We start from the raw sequence: 17,710 nt of genomic DNA, 5'->3' as shown, positions 1-17,710 counted from the left end.
AATAACAGTATATATTTTTTGCTTTAGTTTGTCACTTTACATTTAGTAATTTTGTAGTAACAGACAGCATTCAGACAGTTTTGGAAGGTGTTCCAGCAAAAATGTACTTTTTTTTTGGAAAAATTAAGTTTTCATTTTTATTCTTTATGGCTATTTCTGACTTCTGCAATCAGGCATCCAATTAGTCCTGTTCTGAGTCAATGGGCATAGCCACTCAACATACATCTCCTTGGAAATTCATCTCTTACTGGTGGTGCTAGTGCCAGAATCCTATCAATATTAGGGGCCTTTCCAGATTCCCTCTGTTTGGAATAAAAATGTTATGCTAAAGTTAGTTATATTTGATGCAATCTTGTATTTACACAGAAAAATCATAGTTGTCTTTTGCTGGGCACAGTGGAAATAACTCAGACTTGAGTGCCTCTGCTCTGTTCCCAAGGAGCCATTGCTCTCTGCTACTCTGGTTCTCTCATGACTTCTAGTTTTCAGTGGAGTTGCATGCATGCAGCTTTCCCAGCCAAATGAAGCCCTGAGAGCTTTTCCTGTCTGGAGAAAGATCTCCTTTACAGCACTGGTTTAACCTTGTTCATACTTCATATGAATCAATAGTATTCTGGTGGCCTTTGCTGCAGAAAAGTGTTTCATCAGAAACCTTTAGAAACATCTTTCGGGCAAAGGGCACCACGGCCCTCCTTCAATGAGACGAATCAATGGGACTGTGTATCCTTTAAGCGTTTGATCTGATTGAGCACTGTGTACTTGAACTGTGTTGCTCAACTTCCTTTCCTTTTCGTGATGCCAAGGAGCCAGAGCTTCACCTGGTTGGCGAGATGGCTATGTGCGTAACCTGGTGTCTCCACTGCTGCTCTTCCACTGCACAGTTAATAGACTCTTGGTATTTCTTTTTAATCTTGAAGTACTACTTAGAGAAACTCTCCAGTCATCATAAATTAATATTGAGAGTAAATTAAACTTTAATATACCAGAATCTTTAATAAAATTTCTGAGGAAGAAATTAGATGCCCTAATGAACACAAGTTCTTTACCATTTCCATGATTGTGTCAAAGAATTTGAGAAAATTAAAATGAAATGGTCTCAGGCTTTCTTCCCTGCAGACACACCTGTTAGCTACTGATTTATTTTCAGCTTTCAGTTCTCTAATTCCTATGATTATTGTTGTAACACACCCTTTCACAAAACCAGCATGCACTTTGATTAAACAGCTTGTATACTTAACTGCTGGGGATGTGCAGTGTGAACAGAAGTTTTTTGTCTTTGATTCTCTAATCCAGTCATTTTAGGTTGACAAAGCAATGTGTTTAAAAGGATATGTAACTTAGGAGTTGATTAGTATTTCCTCTAGTTAGTTCACTTTTTTCGTTCTTCTGTAAAAACTCAACTTATGAAAGCCAATTGCTTCTGCAAAACTTGTGCTCATGAGCACTTTTTTTCCCCACTCCTGCCAGAAGGGTTGAATACCCATCCTGTACATGTGTCCTTATCTAAATATGTATCTTTAGGAAGTTCTCGCTGGTTGTTCCAATCTAGTTCTTCATTAGTAGAAAAGCACAAAGTATCACTTCCTTAAATGCTTCTACAACAAGCTGTGATCTGCTAGTGCTTCCCAACTACTTTCTCTTGAGTGAGATTCAGGCAACCATAAGCATGGTTTAGTTGTCTGGTTTGGTAGCTTTGCAGTGCTAAAGATGCAGAACAATCAATTTATAATGATGCATCTGGTCCATATATATATATATATGTACACACACGAAATGGGTTGAAAGAAAAGAGAACCTATCTGCTCTGCTTGAGATGTTTTGACTTCCTGTGGAACTTGCTCACTGAAATCTAAAACTAATTAAATAGTCTTTATGCAGCTTACAATGTCATTGCTTAGTGATAGTTTTCTGTCTTTTTAATGTAAGATCAGAGTCTTGTACAGAGAGAAATAATGAAAAAAGGAACTTGTCACTTTAGTATCAGCTTTCCACATTCATCTGCCTCAAGCATAAAAGGAAGAAGAGAGAATTAGGAATTTATAGCCCTGCATTGGAAGCAGCTAAAGGAAAGTAGGAGGACTGAATTGTGACATTTTAAGGACTCTAGGAGAAAACATCTGTAATAGCAGCTGCTAACTAACAATGAGGGAGCGATTACAGTTTCTGGTGAGACTAAGTGACTAATGGCTTTGGGCATTACGAAGTTCAACTTGTATTGTAAAAGCTCCTTTTTTTTTTTTTTTCCCAGGAAGGAGTGAGTACCAGGGCACTAAAAATGAAGATTCTTCAAATTATATTGTCTCTAAAGAGGAGAAGCTGATGTTTTTGCTAAAATGAGCTCTGAGGGGGGTGCATTTATGTAATTGGGATGTTTGAAGGAAGTTCAAGTTTGGAAATCCTGAGACTCTGTGGTGTTTTTCCATTTCTCAGCTCAGGGCTTACAAAGTCAAGGCTGGAAACTATGACAGAATGGCTTAAACTTCCCCACTTCTCATGTTCCTTCTTAGGTTCTTGGAATTTGAAAGGTCCACAAAACTTGAAGGATTATTTCTATAACATTGAAAATTATCAGTAAACTCTAAGAACAAAGAACTCTGCATCAAAAGATTCCTTTAATCTATATTTAATATAATTATGAATAATTTGACATTTAGAATTTGACTGTTTTGTGATAGAGCTTTAAGGACTGGAAAGTAGACAAGTGCACTCACAGCTACTGCATAAAACAAATTTATGTTCAAATCACCTCTGGCAGCAACATTTGGAATATGAATAGAAATGTGTTTCTGTTTCAGTAAAACTTAAGGACCTAGTCCTGCAATGAATACTCTTGCATTGGCTCAGGACTTTTTTACAGCTGGATTGCATTTCTAGATCATGGTATTGGACAGTTAAATTACTCATGAGATATTTGAAAATACTTAGCAGGAAAATGAATCAAAATGACTGCAATTTGATTTCTAAACTTTCATAGGCTTGTGGCGGTAACAGTGCTTGTAGGCTCTGTACTTGAGCCTGAAATTGAGTGTTTCCTTTACTAATTTAATATTAATAAATTGATGGCTAAAGTTGTTATGTGGCTGAGATAATGATGCATAATTTCATGGTGCCATACACTTCAGAAATCTTATCTACATTCAGTAACCTATCTGCATTTCCTCTTTTTGATGAATAAGGAGGACTATGCAGTTCTTGCTTTTGCTTTACAGATGCCTTATGCTTTGTTGAAAGCAGATAAATAGTCCAGACAAGGGCAATACATATTCAGCTGAAGATGACTGATAGTGGCAGATGCACTCAGCAGTAAAATGTCTCCCTTTTAGCCCTGATCTTAAGATCTCCTTAAAGTTATTCTTTGTTTCTGGTTACTTTGTTTAGCAACACTTTGGGTTTTTTTAAAGAGGTTTTTCTTACTGTTTTCCTCTTCTTGAAATTACCATGATTCTGCTTTTAGCTTCCTGCTTAAGACCTTGAAGCAGAAACAACCCCCCTCTTGCATACCAGATGGTGATGTTCAGAATGACCTAGAAAGCAGTCAGGAGTTCAAGCTCTTCTTGGGGCTCCTGGCTCCTATCAATGTCTGGGCTTGCCATTGAAAAGGTGAGCCCAGAGCCTGAAGGAATTCCTGGAAATGGAAGCATTTCTGAGAGAATACCTGCCATATCTGAGCCCTTCTGCTGCCTCTAATGGGTGGCATCTGTATCCAAGAAGGACAGAAAGGAGGAAAACCGATGAGGCAGCAAATCACTGAGCAATATCACCAGGAGAAACTTCCCTTTTCTTCTCCATTAGCTCCTATGGAGCAGAGAGGGAAGGAAGAATCTGGTCTAGCACAAAGCAGAAGCAAAGCTCTAGATGTCTGGAAAGCATGTGAGGGTAGGGGAGAGGGCAGGGCTCAGCACAGGCCAAGTATGCTAGGAGAGAGGGGAGGATGTGTGAGACAGTAGCTATTTGTGAATGGGAGAAAAGCGTCAGAATAGAAACTGCAAAAAGTCAAACTTAACACACTTAGATGGCCTTTGCCTTAGGACCTTGCATGCTTCCCAAAGGCAGGAAGGATGCTAAGATCACTTACGTTTGCACCCAGCACTTGGGTACCTTGAAACTCTGATACTGAGGCTTTGTGTGATGGGGGAAAAGTTTGCAAAGCTTTATTTTCAATGACTGCAATAAGCAGGGTGCAGTTAACACTGGCTGTGGAATTACAGCATTTAGCTGTTGTGAGTCAGCCTGATAGTTTGTTTCACCAGAAATAGTGCAGACACTGAGGATACCATGGCAACTTTTGTTATGTTTCTCTGGATCTCACCTGTATGCAGGCTTTCTATACTGACCTGTACTGCAGCCTCCACCTGAGTCTTGGACTTAGCAGGCATTTTCTACAGGCTTGGTGCCTGGGGAAAACACTACAAGAGTTTCTCAGTCCTTGCTTGGGGCATTGGGTCATGACTAGGTAGTTGGAAAGCTTCTAAAGTTTTGTGTTTTGGTTGCTTAGGTAGGACCCTGCATAGCATTGCTTTCCTCAGGAAACCCAGGATCCATGTTTTATTTCCAAAGCTAAGTGTGCAGGGTTGCACATCAGATCCAATTGAACAGTACTTGAGGCTAGTTAGCTCTTTTCTGGTAGATATCCAAGCAGCCCAAAGCCACTTCAATCTGTCCTCCTGACCATCCCTCCTCCATGCCACTAAAATATCGCTCCTGGTTGTGTGCCTGTGGGGAGGGGATACTGTCTTTACTGAAACTGCAGAAGTGGTTTAGGCCTCGGGACTCTGACATTCAAGTGCCTGCGGAGGAGCTACAGGTCTGGTCTTTTCAGTCACTCTGGCCACTTGAGAAAGGAGGTGTCGTTCTTGCTCCCTTCCTGTCTGTTGCTGCTTCCCTGCAGGGGAGGGGAAAAACACCCAAGCCAGGCAATCATTGCCTTTTCTCAGGATTGATGCTGACCTGAATGGAAGTCAGGTTCAGTCCTTTAAAGATCACTCCACCACAAACCACTAACACATTGGTGAAGAAAATGGGCTGGTGCTCCCCATATTCCAGCTATGCTGTTGGAAATACCTTTTGAAAAAGCAAAATGGTTGGACATTGATTGTAAATAATCTTTGTGTTTCTCTTAGTTCAAGCTTCTTTTAGCATATATTTATGCAAATATCCAATAAACTTACTGTGTTTTGGTTCAAGTTCAGATCAAAATGTTTTTAGTGTCACTGGAAATATAAAAAAGTGAATGAAAACATGAAACTAGCAACTCTTGGAGAACAGGAAAAGCAGAGTGCAGCAAATTCAAACCTTAAAAAGCATGAGGGAATATAACATGCTGTGTGCAGTGCAGCTGTGGCTAAATGCTGATTTGCACATTAGGACCAGATTAGTATTATTCAATATGCAGGTCACATTTGACTAACTACCACAACTATAGTACTATTGATAAAGCATACCATGCAGTTTCATTTTCCTTCTTTAGATCTAATGCACCATCCTTTGCATCTCTAGCTTCTGTAGAAGTGTAAAGGAAGAGGTACTTCTAAGTTCATGTAAAATGCATGTAATCTTTTATAAGGAAAAATCAGCCTGAAACTGAACTCAGTATGTTTATATATCAAAAAAAAAAAGTGTAATATTACTGTAGAAGTGATTGTCTTTGGTTAAAGGACAAGAAGTCTTCAGAGAGCTATTAAATGTTGATTCTCAATTTCTATTCTGAAACAAGTCAAAACTGATTGAAGGTGCTGTGGCCATCTGGCCACATATTACGTGGCGCTATACTGCATGCATGTCTTGACTGAACATCTTAAACTTCAAGAAGACCTTAGTATTAGCGAATCCATCTGACTTATTTTTCCCATAATGAAACTTGCATTGGATATGAAGTACATCTTACATAGGAAGCCCTCTCTAGGAAGTTTACGCTAGTTATGTGGTAAGCATTAGGATAACTATTTATTGCAGCATTTCCTGAACTTCTGAAAGCATTCTTTCTCTAGAAAATTTTGGATTGTGCTCTCTGAAGCAGTGCAGGAAGCAGAAGCACAGCTGCTGTTAGTGTTATATGCTGTGATAAGTGCATCACACATGAGTGCTGGAAGGTGCAGTTCCTGGAAAGCAAGGCCCACCAGGAGGCTTGTGCAATGCCAGCCCCACTGGAGTCTCTCTGATCCTGGCACGTCCCACAGCTGCAGAAGGCCTAGGCAGCAGATGCTGAAGATACCAATGCCACAACAGGGAAGTAAAGTTTTGGGGCAGGCAAAAGGGGTTTTGTGGTGGGAACAAGGGACTTGGCTAGTCTGCTAAGCCCCATCAAGGATGCAAGAGTGAAATGTGCACAGTGCTGTCTTCTATCCACCAAAGTGAATCTAAGCCTGCCCTTCTTGGGGTGACTGCGCTGGTTCCCTGCAGATGTGCAAAAGCTTGTGAACAGTGTTGGCTTTTACCACAAAGGAGGAGGTCTTTAATGAATGTAGATGCAATGGAGGGCAATGCACAGGTCTGTCTATACCCCCTGGACTAACAACTGGCTCTTTACTGAGCTGTGTGCCTAAAACCTTGGGAAATGCAAATTTCACCTGCTCCCTTCTGCCTTAACTGCAATGCTGCTACACAGGTCTGACAGAGCTGTGCGAGTTTTCATAATCCTGTTTGGGAGAATCATGCTATTGCCTACCGAAGGCTCATTTGAGGATCGTACAGGGCTACTCGTAGGCATTTAGGGAGCTCTTGTTTCAGCAAGCTCTCTTGTGCACTTTCCCCCAGCCTTTGCAGGCAGTTTAATATGCTTTCTGTAACAGCAGCAAAGGAGGATGGCTTTTCAAACCATGCGAAGGCAAAGTAGAAGGCTGCATCTCTCAGTGCACGCTGGGGAGATGATCATTAAATTTGTCTGGAAGATGCCACAGGTAGCTGCCATCTGCCTGCCTGATTGAGAGAATCATCTGTCTGGTAGTGTCTAAGCACTAAATACCAGTCAAGCACTGGGCAGGTGCATGGTTTGTATGTCACATCGGTCTCTATGCCCACATGTGCAATAGCCAGAGTGCAGTGAAGTGAATCATAGTCCTTTCCTACTGGATGATAGGCTGAGGTGTAAAAGCAAAGCCCTTGTTAAAGGATACAAAGGCAATAAATCTGGAATTTTGGTTTTTTGGATTTTGATAACTATATGTGAGTCAGTAGATCCCTTACTACATATCAAGGTTCTTGTTTATTAGGAGTAGAAAAGTAGGCTATTGCTCTAATTACTTAAAAGTTAGCTTACATATTTGCTATTAATGATACCAAAAATACCCTGACAATGTAAGTTCCTGAATCATTCTCTTTTTTTAGTATTGTCATAATTAATTCTGTTTCAAGCACAGCTTGTTAGAGATATAGTGTGCTGACAATGCTACTCAAGAATTCAGTTACAGACTGCCTGAAAGCTGTAAGAATCTTACTTCTAGTGAGACCTGTCTCTTTTGTATAATATCATCGAAAGTGGATGTTGCTCACTGTACCACATGTACTGCCATGTTTTCTGCAGTGCAAAGTAATCTTTAAAGAAATGTTAAAGAGAAACAGTTCAGAGAGTGCACTAGGAAATGCTTTCATTTTTAAACATTCTGCTTTTAAATATCTCCTGTCACAAAGCATCTTATGAAGGTCATGCATGGTTCCTCTTTTGTTTTTTCACTTATGTTTTATTAGGTTACCACTAATGTCTGAAAACTTCTCATATCCTTTTCCACTGCTGTGGTATGGTGCGACTTACAGCAGGTACAAGGAGCCAACGCAAACACTCGTAGCTGTAACTTCACTCCCTCTCATCCAGCATCGAAGATGCTCTGACTACAGAGTCCTTAGCAGTATGATGCATGAACAGGACAGGAACTGGTCTAATTTCTGATAGCTTTGCTAGCCCCGAGGAAGGAGGAAGAGTTAGTAAACCCCAGTTTTACACTGTGGCCATGCAGCATTAAAAGCAAACCTGCATACACCTGAGTAACTGGGGTCTAATTAACCAGTTTGCAGGATGGAGGCCTCTGATGTAACCAGCCCATGTAACTCCTGCTGCACCCAGCAAACAGCTTTGAGTAACAAAGTGCCAAGCAAATGGTTTCTCTGCAGTTCATGGTTATATTGTAACAATTATTTCACCTTTAAGATAAGTCTTAGCGGTCTATTACTTCAATAGCTCCATGAATGATACTAGTGACAGAAAAATTGGCCCAGCACTAGGACTTACTCTGTTCCTTTCTACTAAGTTGAAATGAATTTAACCACATCGTTATGCAACCCCCCCTAGACTTCAATCGAAAGCAATCTCTCGATTCAGGACACTGAGTTTACAGACACAGGGAACAATGTAAAATTCATGTAGATTTCTGTATTAGTGTTTTTAATCATGTAAGCTTTATGCAACAGCTTTTCCATAAGGAACGGCTATAAAGCGTATAATTTCTTTTTTTAAAAAAATGCTGAAAGTCATTTTTCATGAGAGACTTTCCTTCCCACTTCCGTGAGCTAACAGACTAGTATCTGTGCCGGGGAGAGCGGGGCTGGCTGGGAAGCGCTATGTCGGAGGGGTCCCTCGAGTTGGGTGTAAGTAGCAATGCACTAGTATGTCTGCAAAGGAACATGTCAGACTATTTGCTGAAGCCTTGCACTGAAATATGAACGACTGCTACATCTTAGGAAGGATTTGCTTACCAAGAATTGAGATCCGTTCATGCCCAGTTTTTCTACAACCACTGCAGATTCAGACATTCCAAACTGAAGTGAGGAAAAAAAAAAACCCAGAATTAGTGAAAGAGTATGCAACTTGACTTTTGTTAATGAACTTATTAATTTTTCTATATGAAAAGACTTAAGGTTTCAGTAACTTTTACATATTGCATTTGGCACAGATTGCTAGGAAAAGAATATTGGACAGAGAAATGCTAGTGCTCAGAAATAGGTGGTAGCTTCCACATAAGATAAGACAGGATATTACTTCTCTTTGGAAGAGATTACAGGGGGTAACGGCTGATAAAATCATGAGTAGAGTAGACAAGGTGGGATTATGAAGCAGCAAGTGTAATGTAAATAGAGTGGTGAGCACAATGGGAAGAGATTGTGGAAATTTAATTGCCACTGAATAAGAGGGAGCTGGAATTTATAAACAGGTTGGAAAGGGAGCTGGGGAAACAGGTCTGCGGTGGCTGCGCCATCACCCTGGGGGTGCTACAGCACTGCCTGCTGGAAACCAAAGGCCATGTTCAGAGAAAGCCTGGTCTTCACATGCCCAGTCACCACCTCTGTGTTGGCTGCTGCCTGGTTTTAGGAGCAGATGTTTGGGCTAGGTGTGGTGTTGGTATGGAGGGTATGATAGGCCTTCAGGTCTTGTGATGGATGAGCTTTGCTGGAAAGCAACTCATGTTCAGAAACGGGATCTCTTCTCAGCAGTGTGACTACTTTTTTTTTCTAAGCAAGTTGGTGTTGATTATAAAGCAAAATGAAGTAAGAACGCCCAGAAGCAGTACTTTCTTATGACAAAAATTAAATAGTAACTGGGGAAAAAAGTGGATACAGTGGAATTCCTCTTTTCTTTCTTTTTTCTTTTTTTTAACCCCCTCAAAAAGTAGTAAGGAATAGAACTGGGCTGAAAAAGTCCTAGAAGTCTCACGGATTGCTGTGTGAAATGCTTTAGCCTGGCTTTTCAAAAAAAAATAGCACTGTTATGCACAGAAAGCAGAAAGAAAATCCAGAACTGTTTTCATTAAGAATGTACAAGTTTAGTATTCAGAATATTTAATCAAAGTATTCAGTCTGTTTCAGCTCCATTAACAAAGTGAATTTTAAAACCAGATGCTATAAATTCATTAGTTTAGATGTGAGCCACTGAGTTCTGGAAAATTATTAAACGTATGATCTTGGTGCTCGGAGCAGGTAGGTGCTTGCTTCCCACGGTTGTGTGAGATCTCCCTGCAATTTGTGAGAAGCTTAGACTGAGCATACAGATCTCTTCAGGACCGGATCAGTGAAGGTTTAAACACTTGTTTGTTCTAAGCAAATAAACTTAGAATTTAAAACAGAAACTAGTACATCCTGGAGGATAAACCATTGGGAAAATCTGTTACATTTGTCAGATATTTATCAGTCCTTGCTGACTGTCCCCTATATTACAGCTGTAAATTTCTGTAGCAGTAATGACTAACTTGGAGACTAACAGAGGGATGTTAGTGAAAATAAATCCTTCTCAGAAGTAATTATATGGATTTTTCTAAGGTATTTTTTTTCTAGAATACTTTTCTTAAAAGTGCCCTTAGAAATGTTCAAAATGAAGTATTTTATCTACTTGATTTGAACAGAAAATTCCAAGATATAAATCTGCTTGGCTTTTAATGTTAAGATTTATAAATTCTTCTTTTATTCTGTAGTTGGGGGAGGGCTGCTTGTTTACAGTTACGGCTTCAAGAGTCGATCACTGATGACATTACGTGTGAGAGGGTCATTGTGGGTGCTGCAGCTGTGGTTGTGGGGAGTGTTAATTTGCCACTAGCACAGTTATACTGCTGTTGGAAAGGAGAAAGATCAAGAAAACTCATACTATCTACTCTTGGCTTTCGCTCATCTGTCTCCAGTTACTGGCTCCAGTTAGCTCCTTTTCTCTTTTGCTCTATGCTATTAATCAAGCATGCAACTTTCATGAAAGGGAAAATTTGGCCCTTTTACACTGTTAGTTAGACAAGTAGATGACAAGCTGACGTCTCACTACTTGTGTTTAGTGATGGTCGCTGAACCGTCACCATTCCCATTGTGCTTCTAGAGGACTTGGTGTCAGAGTGCACAAAAGCTGATGTGACTTTCATGAACTGCTGTTCACTATACTGCAGTCTGTTCGGCGCTCCCTGCTTACCTGCTCTCTCGTGTACCCCACAGTGCCTCCTCCTGAACCCAGGACAGCTCTTCATTCTGAGCTGTTCCTTAGCCTGTTTTCTCATCTGAATGCTTTAGAAATGTTGGTTGTATTTCATCAGAACACCTTGTGGTAAATTGTAGTGATAAAGGGAGCTGAGGTGCGTGGGAAATACCCTCTAAAGTGTCCAGTGGTTTTAGAAGCCTAAAATATCTAGGACCTGTTCATACATGTGTGTGTATCTAAGAACTGCATAGACTCTCTTGTGTGTGCATGTGTGTATATATGTATACACACATAGGGGTGTGTGTATGTCATACTCAGAAATTTGGCATTTTTAGCCTCTGAGCAGAGCTCCTGCTGACTGTCGTTGCAATTCTCAGTTCTTATCACTTATGCAAATCAGAGTCTGGGATTTCATGTCGGGCATCCAGGCAATGGCAGGTTTTGTATGGTGACTTGCAGGGCCCCAAGAGTCCTGGGCTGGGGCAGTGGCAGCACGCAGTACGTCAAGGCGGAAACCAGCTGATGTTACCATGAGTTCCTCCTCTCTTCCAGCAAGCCCTGGCCTTGTGCACCTTACGATTTCTGTATCAGCCCAGAGTAGGACACAAAACATAGAGCTCTCTGCATGGACAGAGACTGTTTTTTTTGTGACTGGAAAAAAACAGTGCATGAAGAAGCAAGGACAGGCTGTTGCAATGTAATACACTTCATGCACTGTAAAAGGAGGCAAAGTCTGGTTATACAGATAAACCCAGTGCTGGTGCTTTTAACATCTGAGTACTTGGTCGTGCAACCTGAACAACGTTGGCTCATGCGTGCGGCAGCCCTGACTTTGGGGTGTGATGCTCACGGCCCCCGGCACGTGGGCCGATCGCGGAGCCTGTGGCCGTACCCGGCGGTCGGGTCAGGCTCCCTCCAGGCTGCTGCCAGCAGAGCTGCCCAGCGCTGTGCGAGCTGGTGGGGGTGAGCGGCTGCCAGCGCTGTGCCTTGAGGCCGAGCAGTGTTGGTTATGTTGTAGTCATATCACTTAGCTGCTTTAGTCAGTGATGTGAGCACAGATGCAGGTGTGAAGGACTTGATGTACATGTGGAAGAGTAAGGTTAGACTTCTGTTAAGAAGTATGAATTCAGTAGTTAACTACTTGCCTCCTGAAATTTCCCTGGAAGTTTGAGTTGTTGAACAACTGTTGTTAATTTTCTGTTTTATATTCTGGTGTGGAATTGCAGGGTACTTTAAAATTCTTATCTTCCACTAATTAATCTGATTTCCTTTAAGACTAAAGGCTTTAAGCTAATCAATCCTCTGAGTAACTTTACCATGGTAGTAATAGAGTTCACAGCTTAGCTGATACATTATGATTAACGTATGTATTAAATCTGTGGAGCAGGTTAACTTTTTCAGCCTAACACCTGTGGTCTGTCTGGGATCCATCTGCATTGTAAAACTGTTTTTTAAAATTACACAAGTGTGAGGATAGGCTACTCAGGCACAATGCAAAACTAGAAAATAGAAATAATACAGGGGTGTCTTGAAGTTTGGCTTGCTTTTTATGTAGTTATAAATGGAACCATGACACTTCATAACACTTTCCTCAAAAAAGGAAATGCTCCTTCAATTAAAAAGGAAGAGAAACCTTGATAATTAAATTCTCATGTTTGGTGAAAAGCAGGCACTCTCAAAGATTGTGTACCGCAGAATGTGTGCAGGTCAGTAAAATCCTAGATGTAAAAATACGTAGAGAAACTTGCAATGAAAAAACAAATGTAAAAATATTATATATAAAAAATGTTGTGAATAGAGTTATCTCTTACAGATATCAATCTTAGTAGGTATTTAGATTATAGGTATCTGTCCCTTGTAGGCATCTGTTACCTATCATATAGGTAAGCTGCAGTAAAGCTTGACTCATAATGTTCAGTAGGTTACAAGGGGGAAAATCTGATATCCAAAAAAGAACTGTATCTTGGAGGATATTCTTATTCAAGTAGCGAAAGGATGACTGAAGACCTGTTTGGAATATCTTGTGCCCTTCAAGTTATTGGCATATACTTTGCGTTGCAGAAATAGTAAAGGCTCAAGGAGACAAAAGAATGACTAAAAATACAAACCCTCAGGTACTTTAAGCTTAAGACTACATCTAGAAACTACTGTGGGTGTGTGTGCATCGAGAAGAAAAGATGAAAAGCAGATCGTTATTGACGAGCTGTAAACTTAAAGTGATGTTCAAATAAACCCTACACCCACTCCTAATGAAATGACTATTTCTTCCCGGAAAGAAAGTGGCATGAACTGTCTTTTCTATTCTAAGAAATATCCCTGCAAGCAAACCTTTCTATATGATTTGCCATGTAGGAGATCTTAGCTAGCAGAGTTAAATTTCTATAAAAACTGGAAGAACACCAAGAAACTCACAGAATGTTAATACAAAGGAGTTATTAGTCAGCAATTACCACCCCCCAATCTATCTTTGGTACCAGTTAATGTCTATGTTATGCTTAGGATAAGGATATCCAGCAAGAGTTTCTGCTAGCTGAATATAGATGAACATATATTGAATGTTACATATACTTTCAGTACCTGTCTTAGGAGATCTGCGACTTGAAAAGCTGTCCAGCTCTCGCATTCTTCTTGAGACGGTAGTTTTGTGGCCATGTTGCTATCCAGTGAGAAAGGCTTGATCTATCTGAATAATGCTAAACTGTTGCTTTACTGAGCTACTGTAGAAATCCTAAGAGGAAGTCTTTTTTGCAACTTTTTTCCTGTTTGCGCAGTTAAAGTGCACGCCTTCTAAAAGTGACTTAGGAAGTACCGATATTCTAAAGTCTAAAGAATTACAGAGTCTAAAGAATCTGTAAGTGTTGTTCTACATTAACATATGCAAACATTCGTCATTAATGAAGTTGGCTAAGAGGGTTCTGCTGAAAATCAGTGTATAAAATATTTGAGTCATTAACATCTGATTTATTTATAGGTGCAACCATGGTGTGACTATTTTTCATATCTATTATAAAGCCTCTTGGTGATAGCTAAACCTGGCTTGCCTACCTTGAACTCATCTGTGCAGTTGCTTGGATCCTCCTTCAGATTGTGTTTGACTCTGTCCTGGGTTTTGATGTACTGTGCTGTGGTGTTAAGACAGAAGAACCAGAGCTTAGCTACAGAAGTTGTGCTTCCATACAGTCATGTTAGTAAATGCCAGACTTCACATTGAGTCTGGGCACCATACTCTGGACCTCAAGAAAGTCAATAACTCAAAGGCAATGTATGTTCTAAAGAAGTTTGTTTCCCCCCTCTTAAGCTCTTAGTACTATTTAAAAACATATTATTTCCAATACTATGTCACCTTTTTAAAAAGGTAAGGCTAACATAACATGCGTGTTCTGGATCAGACTAGAAGTTTGTGTAGCCTACTATTTTGTTCTGACTGTGGCTGAAAGTGGGATACCTAGGAAAGGATATAGAAATGGGGCAAACCTCAAGGTTATTCCTATACTCTTTCAGTCCCAAACCTGCACTAGGGGATATCCTGGACCAGATGTGGGTCTGTGTGGGAAGGTGTGTTATCCCCTATGGAAGGAGGTGTGCAATGTCCTGGTCAGCGTGCAACTGGGAAGTGCTTCTGGCAGCAGGAGGAGGAACGAACACAGTGGTTTGGCAGAGGCTGGGGCTTGGATGGAGGTGAGATGAAAATAGTGCTGGAAAGGCTAAGGGTAGCACTCTTCCGCCCTTGCCACCACTGTCCAGCCATCTCCTCCAAGCTGAATCCCTTTCCCTATTTAACTCCAGCACAAAACATGTTCCTGATTTGAGATAAGCTGTGTACACAATTTTTAAATTGGAGAAGGGGTCAGCATACATTTTCTAAAGTGGGACAACAAGGGAAAGTCTGAGAGCTATTGCTTTATGCATCGGGCAACAAAATTGTCAAGATGCAGCTGCAGCTGCTGAAACAAACCCAGATTATTTTGCTCAGCAGTTCTGAGTCACCACAACAGGAGAAATAGGAAAGCTTCCATAAAAGGCTAGAGACCAACGAATGAATATTCTGCTTTCCAATTACTCTTCCTGTTTTATTTCTAAAGTAAAATGGATTTTGGGCACATTTTCAAAGATTAAAATGGACTCCAAATAAGTTAAAATGTCTCATCTGTTATCCTGCTTTAAATTTTCCTGCATGTAATTTTACTGTTAGCGACTGACAGGTCAGATATAGCTTATTGCCACCAAATACCCTTTACTATGCCAAGATTTTCCAGAACGTTGAACCCAGCAAAACTCAAATCCTGGAATTCCAGAAATGCAGGAATTAACACAGATGCCCTTTCAACTTAAACTTTGCCTTCTCAGTAATGAAAACAATCTAAGTGCCTGGCTGGGTATGTGGTAAGAAATAATATATTGAATTTTGTAGAGACTGGCCTCAAGTGTTCACAAGGGGGCAACATTCCTGTGGATGAGAGGAGGCAGCAATACCATTTTCCAGTGTGTGCAGAGGGGAGAGGTGAATGTATCCTGTAAGGGATCTGCTTGCCTTGCTTCAGCACAGGAATGAGGGTGTTAGCAGGCCCCTCCCTCGGTGGGAGATGTGTGTGGGTGATTTGATTGATGGCTAGGTACCAGATGCTATCAGGAGTGAAATGTGAGTAAAGTTAAGTTGCAATGCAGTTATTCCTGTGATGCAGGCTGTGTTTGGTTCTTAAGCAGGTGTAAGCCGTTCTGGTTCAGACATCTCAATGCAAGACTAAAAAGTGTTTTATGGGCACTTTCAGCAGTGTGTGTGATGCCAGCAGTATGGGCTCCCCTGCCTGCCATGGCCTGCTAGGCCAGTAGCATTTCTAGAAACCACTGGGTGCCTGAGGCTGCTCCTTGCTGCCTGTTGCCCTCCGCCGCTGTGCTCATGCAGGGTATGGGAGCAGGATCCAGCCCTGCCTGCACATCCCCCCTGCAGCCATGGCCTCCCTCTTCCCTGTGTGGGTGCTGGGTCATTGCTCTGTCTACTAACTTCTGGCTTAGTCCCCTGCTGTCACTTGGGTTGAAATCTCCTTAATTTTTGTGTCCCTGGTTTTGGGGAGAGGAGGGCCCTCCAGGGGCTGACAGGATGCAGCTAGCTGTTGAAGCAGGAGGTAATGAGGAAGGGTCCCCAGACCCAGGATTAGGATTCACCTCCCTCCACCAGGTGAGATGTGTTGCATGGACAGGTCATGCTTGGGTCTGTCTTCCTGGGGGGCTGAACCACAAGTGCTGTCTTATTAGAAACTGTTTACCTTAGGGGTTTTGGTCTGATTAGAGCATTGATCACAACAGAAATAGTTAAACCTGGGGATATGGGGCTGCTCACTTGGGATGCTGCAGCTGGTCTCCGATGCTGGTATTTATGCTAGCTTTCATCAGGGTTGTGGTTTTCTTTCCTCAAGCGCATGCAACAAACAGAGCTTGTTAGTATGTGTTTCCTCTTGCTTTTTGCTGCTTCCAAGGGGAGTTTTTGAAAAACATTTGCCTTGGAGGACCTGGGGCTTGATGACTAATTCTGCTTAGTACCCTCATACTCTAGCTGTACCTAGCTGACGTATGCCAAAGTTCACGGCAATCTGAGTAAATATGTGTCCTTAAACATGCGTTGGCTGTGGGGATGTGTGGACTGCAGGGGGAGAAGGCCTCCTGCATCCCCCAGATAAGCATGGATGAAGACACCGCATCTTTGCAGATAGCCAGGCCCTGGCGCAGCACCTGTTTGGGCAGGCTACAGTGACCTGAATGTGAACCAGCATCAGTCCTAAGCAGGTTGTGTATGTAGCTACTGCATATGCTCTGGAGCCTCTGAGATCTTGATCTGGCATGGAAACTGGCAGGTTAAAATATTTTGTGTGTTGAACCAGGGTCATTAAAAGTTTTCATTGGTGCTGTTCACTATTGTGCTCCCCTTAAAAGTGCATTGAAACTGGTGCTATGCCTCTTGTAGGGTAAATGTGAAATGCTTGGGACATCTTAGGAGAAGACTTGAGCCTCAGAGTCCCCCTCTTGAGAAGCACCAAATATTAGAGGAATCTTAGTTAACATGTTTTAGACACCAGATAATTTGACCTTTATATAGAAAGGAATTCTCATGTATAACTCCCATACATAAAGCAGGGTTAGCACACCATTATAGTATATATCAGAATGAAATTATTTCCTACAGTTTGGAATGTGGAAGTCACATACGAGACATGCTTTTACAGGCTACTGCTCCTTGGAGTTTCATAAAGTAAATCCTCAGTTTGTAATTTCATAGAAATCACTAATGAGTACAGGAACTGATTCCTAGATCATGCCATTAACAACATTTCTTACAAAATGGGGCTATATATTTTCATGAACATAGCCACTAAATGTGTTTAAACTTGCTTCAAAACTTTCAAGTTAAACTCTGCTTTGCAAAAAAGGAAAGGCAGCTGCATGCAACATTTTATTGGATATAACACCGGAATATTGCTCTCATTAGCAAAATATACTTAAGCAAACTTAGAGCTAAGATACTACTTTATACAGAATATGATCCATTGTCACTGATATTATGTCCATTTTATACAAAAATAACAAAAAGAACATGACTTACCATAGTCTCCTTGTTTTTCTTTTCCTAGGCGTGCATGTTGGAGTTGATTCCAAATGAGTTAAAGGAGCAGTTTCTCATGTCTGCTCTCTCCCCTTAAACTCTCCCATATGTGTTGTGTTGTTGTTAGTGTGATTGACAGGCTTGGCTTTCATGGTGGGTGGGGGAAAACATTCTTGGAGTAAAAAAAACGGAGTAAAGTGTCATAGTCTGAATAAGTTCACAGAGGACATTGGAGA

The 17,710-nt window shown here is 41.1% G+C and overlaps 1 protein-coding gene across 2 annotated transcripts in view; it reads right to left on the bottom strand.

Annotated features, from left to right (window-relative positions):
• Positions 1-17,490, bottom strand: part of BLNK (B cell linker) — a 98,528-nt gene extending 81,038 nt beyond the window's left edge. Inside the window, exons 1-2 of one of the 2 annotated variants that reach the window (XM_062579647.1) lie at positions 17,475-17,490; positions 8,686-8,748 (exon numbers count right to left, since the gene is read on the bottom strand). In XM_062579647.1, coding sequence (XP_062435631.1) covers positions 8,686-8,748; positions 17,475-17,477 — 66 coding nt within the window. In that variant the 5' untranslated portion in view covers positions 17,478-17,490. Of the gene's footprint in view, positions 1-8,685; positions 8,749-13,924; positions 13,993-17,474 lie in introns of those variants that run through there. The other variant, XM_062579648.1, reaches the window with a different exon arrangement.
• Between the last annotated feature and the right edge of the window lie 220 nt (positions 17,491-17,710).

Source organism: Rhea pennata, chromosome 7 (genome assembly GCF_028389875.1).
Source record: "Rhea pennata isolate bPtePen1 chromosome 7, bPtePen1.pri, whole genome shotgun sequence".
Taxonomy (NCBI): Eukaryota; Metazoa; Chordata; class Aves; order Rheiformes; family Rheidae; genus Rhea; species Rhea pennata.
Note: the sequence above shows the minus strand (reverse complement) of the source record. Positions and strands in the feature narration are given on the sequence as shown.